The sequence below is a fragment of the Prionailurus bengalensis genome, chromosome B3, assembly GCF_016509475.1.
Source record: "Prionailurus bengalensis isolate Pbe53 chromosome B3, Fcat_Pben_1.1_paternal_pri, whole genome shotgun sequence".
Classification (NCBI taxonomy): domain Eukaryota; kingdom Metazoa; phylum Chordata; class Mammalia; order Carnivora; family Felidae; genus Prionailurus; species Prionailurus bengalensis.
In genome coordinates, this window is record NC_057355.1 from 59,960,349 (window position 1) to 59,967,507 (window position 7,159).

General features: G+C 39.7%; 1 protein-coding gene across 3 annotated transcripts in view; it reads right to left on the reverse strand.

The window, feature by feature from the left end:
* WDR76 (WD repeat domain 76) overlaps nt 1-7,151 on the reverse strand; it is a 65,116-nt gene extending 57,965 nt beyond the window's left edge. The window contains exons 1-3 of one of the 3 annotated variants that reach the window (XM_043555549.1): nt 7,044-7,151; nt 5,206-5,634; nt 4,158-4,568 (exon numbers count right to left, since the gene is read on the reverse strand). In XM_043555549.1, coding sequence (XP_043411484.1) covers nt 4,158-4,568; nt 5,206-5,457 — 663 coding nt within the window. In that variant the 5' untranslated portion in view covers nt 5,458-5,634; nt 7,044-7,151. Of the gene's footprint in view, nt 1-4,157; nt 4,569-5,205; nt 5,635-6,861 lie in introns of those variants that run through there. The other 2 variants (XM_043555550.1, XM_043555551.1) reach the window with 2 other exon arrangements.
* Between the last annotated feature and the right edge of the window lie 8 nt (nt 7,152-7,159).

A 7,159-nucleotide genomic window follows, 5' to 3' on the forward strand; every position in this document is an offset into this window, starting at 1 on the left:
CTCAGATCATGATCTCACAGCTCGTGAGTTCAAGCCCTGTGTCAAGCTCTCTGCTCTCATCACAGAGCCCGCTTTGGATCCTCTATCTCCCTGTCTCGCTGCCCCTCCCTCCCTCTCTCTCTTTTTCTCTCTCAAAATAAACAAATATTTAAAAAATTAATTTTTAGGGGTGCCTGGGTGGTTCAGTCAGTTAAGCATCCAACTTCAGCTCAGGTCATTGTCTCATGGTTCATGAATTCGAGCCCCACATCAGGTTCTGTGCTGACAGCTCAGAGCCTGGAGCCTGCTTTAGATTCTGTCTCTCTCTCTGACCCTGACCCGCTCCTGCTCTGTCTCTTTCTCTTAAAAATAGTAAGTGTTAAAAAAAATTAATTTTTAGGAAAGACTGAACCCTAAAAACATTATGCTCAAAGAATCCAGACACAAGAAGCCATGTACCAGATGATTCCATTTACATGAAATGTCCAGAATAAGCAAATATATAGACAAAGAAAGTAGATTAGCTGTTTCCAGGGCTGGGTTAGGGAGGTGGGGAAGTTGGTAGTCACTGTTAATTGGCAGGGGTTTCTTTTCATAGTGAAAAAATATTCTGAAACTAGACAGTGGTAATGATTGTACAGTACTGTATATATACTAAAAACCACTGAACTGTATACTTTTAAATAGTTAATTTTATGTTATGTAAAATTTATTTCAATAAAAATATATGCTTGATGATAGAAACCAGATACGTGCATAGTCTCAAACCATCTCCCTCCAAATATTTAATAATTACGAAGGGAAAAATATTGTTTCCATTAGAGAATCCTGACAGATACCACCTTAGCCAAATGATCAAGTTCAACATCACCAGTAAAATATATCAACATCACAGACACCCTAATATGATGCACTGAGGAGGGCACATTCACTTCTGTGGTATCCTTCCCCAAAAATGCAAAGCCTTGATATAATCTTGAGAAAATAGACAAACTCAAATTGAGGAACATTACATAAAATGACTATTCAGTACTCTTTAAAGGTGCCAAAGGTTATGGGGCGCCTGGGTGGCTCAGTCAGTTAAGTATCTGACTTCAGCTCAGGTCATGATCTCAAGGTTCACGAGTCAGAGCCCTGCATCAGGCTCTGTGATGACAGCTCAGCACCTAGAGCCCACCTCAGATTCTGTGTCTCCCTCTCTCGCTGCCTCTCCCCCCCCCACCCCACTCATACTCATTCTCTCTCAAAAATAAATAAAAATCATTTAAAAAAAAGTGCCAAGGTTATGAAAGACTAAGGAACTGTCACAGACTGGAGGAGACTACAGAAACACGGCTATTAAATGCATTGTGCAATCCTAAACTGGATACTGGAACAGAAGAAGGATATTAGGGGAAAAAAACAGTGAAATCCTAATCAAGTCTGTACTTTAGTTAATATTATTCTACCAAGGTTAATTTCTTTGTTTGAGAAGTGTTCTATGGTTACGTATGGTATTAACACAATAGGAAGCTATGTGAAAGACACGTATATCAGAATTCTCTGTATTATTTTTGCAACTCTTCCGTAAGCCCAAAATGTTTTCAAAACGTAAAATAAAGCTAACTGTTAAGAAATTCTCTATCAAGTTAAAACATTTAATAAAAGTGCTGAGAGATAAAATTTTCCAAGTTTCCCAGAAAACAGAATAAAATTCTAGACTTATAGGCTAATACACTTGTCTGTGCTGTGAAAAAAGCCTCCCCTCATTTGAAGAAGAAATAAGCTTGTAAATAAAATATTGTTTCTCAAGCATGGTACCACAAAACCTAGTCATTTTAACTCCAAAAAGATAACTAATGAAAAGGAAGAGAAAAGAATGAAATGTCCTATAAAAGATGTTAGATCTTTCAGTTTGTCCGAAGAAAATGTATGCTGGGCATTTATAACTCTACTTGACTAGCTTCAGTACTTACTTAGAAATGTTCTAATTTCTGACTCTATATCCTTAAATCAAATTAAAATCTCGATAGATGAATGGATAAAGATCGGGGGGCGGGGGCGTACCTGGCTGGCTTAGCCAGCAGAACATGGCACTCTTGATCTCGGGGTTATAAATTCGAGCTCTACAATGGGTGAGATTACTTAAAAAATCTTTAAATCCACGGGGCGCCTGGGTGGCGCAGTCGGTTAAGCGTCCGACTTCAGCCAGGTCACGATCTCGCGGTCCGTGAGTTCGAGCCCCACGTCGGGCTCTGGGCTGATGGCTCGGAGCCTGGAGCCTGTTTCCGATTCTGTGTCTCCCTCTCTCTCTGCCCCTCCCCCGTTCATGCTCTGTCTCTCTCTGTCCCTAAAAAAATAAATAAACGTTGAAAAAAAAATTAAAAAAAAAAATCTTTAAATCTTAATTTAAAAAAAAAGGAAAAGAAGATGTGGTATATACATGAAATGGAGTATTATTCAGTCATAAAAAAGAATGAAATCATGGGGCACCTGGGTGGCTCAGTCAGTTAAGTGTCCGACCTCAGCTCAGGTCATGATCTCACAGTCTGTGAGTTCGAGCCCCATGTTGGGCTCTGTGCTGACAGCTCACAGCCTGGAGCCTGCTTCAGATTATGGGACTCCTTCTCTCTCTGCCCTTCCGCCTCTCACGCTCTCTCTCTCTCTCTCTCTCTCTCAAAAATAAACATTAAAAAAAAATTTTTTTTAAAAGAATGAAATCTTGCCATTTGCAGTAACATGGATGGAGCTAGTGAGTATAATGCTAAGTGAAGTCAGTCAGAGAAACACACATACCATATGATTTCACTCACATGCAGAATTTAAAAAATAAAACAAATAAGCACAGAAAAAAAAAGAGACAGATAAACCAAACAACAGATTCTTAACTATAAAGAACAAACAGATGGTTGCCAGAGGAGAGGTGGGTAGTGGGATAGGTAAAATAAGTGAAGGGGATTAAGAGTACACTTATGATGAGCACTGAGTAGTATACAGAATTGTTGAATCACTATATTGTACACCTGAAACTAATATAACATTGTATGGTAACTATATTGGAATTAAAATTAAAAACAAACAAAAAAAAACTTTAAAATAAATTAAAAAATAAAAATCTACTTTAGCCTCATACACTGAGAATCTTATAGTCAAAGAGGCCAAAGAAATAATCTAATCCATTGGTTCTCAAAATGCCAGTCTGAACCAATAGCATCTCTAGGAAACCGTGTTAGACATGCCAATTCCTTACCCCACTCCAAAACTTCTGAATCAGAAACTCTAGTGATGGAGCCCTGCAATGGAGTTTTAACAACTCTCCAGGCAATTCTGATATAGGCTAAAGGTTGAGAATCTCGGGCCTTATTGAATTCCCTCACTTAGAGGCAATTTGCTTACAATCACAAGGTGTCTTAGAAGCAGCCACGTCTAAAATTTAAGCTTTCAATCCCCAATCCAATGCACTAATGACTTAACCCATGAGTTCCCATCAAGGTCCTAGTTCTTATCTCTGAGACAACAAAGCATAAATTGAATTCCTATTTCAAAAGAACACCACCACAGTTATCCTATCTTTCTCTACCATCACTTTCTGTTCCATCAACTTTTTGACATGTGGTATGGTTTCATCTTGTCTTGCACAAAATATGTCACTTTAAATGAAGTACAACACTCCTGATAGGTAATAGAAGCCCCAAAATTAGATGCCTAATTTCTTAAACTGATTCAAACTATTATTTTAAATAGAACTAATAAGTTTTTTTTCCATGTGTCTTCTCTACTCCATCATTTTTCCCCTTGTTGTATTTAGAGGAAATATTCAGCTATATTAATCAATTAATGATAATTTTCCTGCCCTGATATCAAGGGTCACTCAAACACCATACGTCCCACAGGCCAAGTTCTTCTGGCACATTGTGCGTAAATATGTAAAAATGAGCAAGACACCATAAAGCATGAGTAAACCCAAAAATATTTACAATAAACTGAGAGGAAGAAAAAGGGAAACAGAATGAAAATTAAGTCAATCCTCTCCTGGACAAATCAAAACCAAGAGCAAAATTAACCAAGGAAGTTATCTGTTAAGCATTTAAAAATAAAATTTCAATTAAATATACATAGACCCTGGACTGTGTAAGCTTATCAGAACTTCAAACTGTAAAATAAGAAAAACCTGAATAAGCTAGTAATTAAATTCTTACCAGGCCTAGTGTGGTATCTTCATCACTGTCTAGATTCTGAATGCTTTCCATATCAACACTGGGAATCACTGTATCTGAAGTGCTCTTGTGTTGTCGCTTGTTACTTTCAGTACAAACATCTAAGGATGATTTTTGCAAGGTGGATTCTGTCTTGGAGGATGTGGCTTCCATCTTTGGAGTTAAAATCCTCCTGCAAGTTTTCCTTATTTCAGTCTTCTTACATTTCTTACATACAAATTCATTGTTAGAATTCTTATTCAATAGGGATTTGGGGTGCTTAAATTGGTCTGACTTATAATTACTGAGTGAAAACGGGACAAGATACACCTTAGGTGTTTTTCCTAAAACTGTAGTCTGTACTGGTCTCAGAGATACACAAGTGATGTTTTGGTTTTCTTTATATTCATTCACCTATTTGGGTCAATAAAAGAAAGCAGAGCATTAAAACCCCAGATCCTATGCCTCCTCTTACAGATCTGTGTAAAATAAATCTAATTCTTAATTCCTGATGAAAATATAAATCCAAACTGTTAGCTTGTAAGTAAACTTTTTTCCCCACCATAATCTAAATACCCAATTCATAGCCTGAATTTAATTATTATACTGGGCACATTTCTTACCCATGAGTCTGCAGACATATAACAATATAATGACTACATTTATAACTGAGGAGACTATGGCAACTGTCAGTTTCTGAGTAACTGGAATTTCCAGAGTGAGAAGCCGGCATTAACTGCTTCAAAAGCAAGTGCAGGGTCCCTGATCCCACTCTGCCCCTATTTTGGGGGTTATTGGTAAAAACCTTCCTCAACACTGAAGGTCTAGTTTCCATAGAGGAAAATCAGGGCAGGTATCCTCAATTATCTTTTGAAGCAACACCCCCGAAAAACCCGTTAGTTGAGAGATGCCCCAAGGAGCAATTTTGAAAATAGTTCTGGAGTGCGAAGGTGGAAGGTGCCAAATCCTCGTGTCCTCCCAGGCCTGTGCCCGGCAATCCCTCGCGAACACTGAGGCAGGAGTACAGCCGAGAACAACAGACGTTTCTCACCTTCACCTGGAGTCGCTGTCTGGAGCCCGCCTTTTCTTCGCTGGCTGAGCGCGACCCCATCTTTTCGCGGCTTAGCAGCGGGCGTCTTCCCGCCAAGATCTCGGCGGGAGGTGCTGGGAGGGGGTAGAGGAGGAGCAGCGGGGCGGGGACGGGAGCGGGGGCGGGCCCTGGCGGGCTGCGCAGACCGGCTCTGACGCCAGCTGGCCGATGGAGGGGCCTCGGCACACGGGCATTACGGTGGTCTCTATACATGTCAAGCTCACCAGCCTCAATCAAAACTCAAATTCTTTAGGGAAGCGATTGGACCGAATCCACATTTTTACCTTTGATCCCGGGATTTTTGATGCTGCTGATGCCAGTATCTCGCTTTGAAAAACATTGGCGCTTCTGCGCCACCTTGGAAAAACCACCTTGCCTGGCAATGGGAGCCTGGAAAAGATTCAGACGCACTTAAGGATAGAGAGCGGGGAAAATCGAAATCAACATGCACCCTTTTCCTGGGCTCCCTGGTTCTTTATAACCCCAACACGAGAAAATTATGCCATATGGCTACAATACTACCTTCTTCCTAGGAAGGGAAGTATTTTGATTTTTTTTCAAGAGTTGATAAACTGATTTAAATTTTACTTGATCATATGCCCACCAATTAACTAAGATCCTAATAATGACCGTATAAAGCCCAAAGGCTTGGGAAAGGTTGCAAAATCATTTTTGTATCACAAAGTAACATAAATAAGATTTTAGTGCCCTGTAATTTTTAGTTACAGCCATATTAACCCCCCCCCGTCCCGGGGTTGCCATGAGTCAAAACAATTGGTTTCCCATCAGATTTACTCTGGACAGCACGATTTTGGAGCTGTTAAATTCAAAATATAAATTTCAATGTACTCTATTTTTAAGACCCTTATCTAGCCCAAAATTATTTCCCTGGTTGGTTACCTGGGCCCTCCATTGTTCCTGGCTCCAGATTTGCCCAATTTTATTTACTCTCCCAGCCTAGACCCAATAACACAGGTGAAATAATTTGAGAACTAATCCTATTAACATTAACGTTAGGGCCTTCCATGATGTAGTTCCTGCCAAACTTTCACCACTGCTTGACTCAAAACTTACTAATAAACTTTTCATAGTTTATACTTTCATAGTTTCCTTAGTAATAAAAATTATTCATACTTTTCATAGTGTTTGATATGTACCAAAATATCTCTGAATTTCAAGACTGTACATGCTGTGCCATCTCTCCCTACCACAGCATTTATAAAATCCTTTCTATGGTGAAATGTATTCTGACTTACAATCACCCAATATTTTTTACAAACCCAGCTAGTAAATTACTATTTGTTACGATTCTGTATGCACTGTAAGAATTCCCTAACAAAACTTAAACCTTTAGACAATGCTCCATACTCCTTAGGGAGCTAAGCACGGTAAACACATCAAGTACTTTATAAATACTTACGGACTTAAATACACTGTCTAGCCAGGAATGTTTTAATGGGCGGTCTTGAGAAATTGAAAAAACTGTTAAGCCTGAAAGTACACTGTTCTGACCTCAGACATCGCTCCAGGCCCCTTGGGGGATTTTTTTTAATGGCAATGGCCTAAATCACCACCACCTGCCCTCGCGCGACCAAAAAATATACCACCACAACTCACTGGGCTTCATCGACTGAGCTAATCAGGTGCTATTAGCAGGGCTTCTAGTCTCCTTAAACTCCAATTCTGAATTGTCAACAATATGGACAAACTGCCCTTCACTATCTGCTCAACTTCTTATTGATCACTATCCCATTTTCCTCAGCTTCAAACCAACTTAAGAGGGACCCCTTAATTCGGACCTTCCTCGCCACAGGAGCTTAACAGCAAATCCCAACGGGAAGCAATTTCCCGCCAGAAGTTCCGTCCAAACACTGCGAGACTGAGGAAGCTAGAGAAACCTGTGAACATGCGCAAT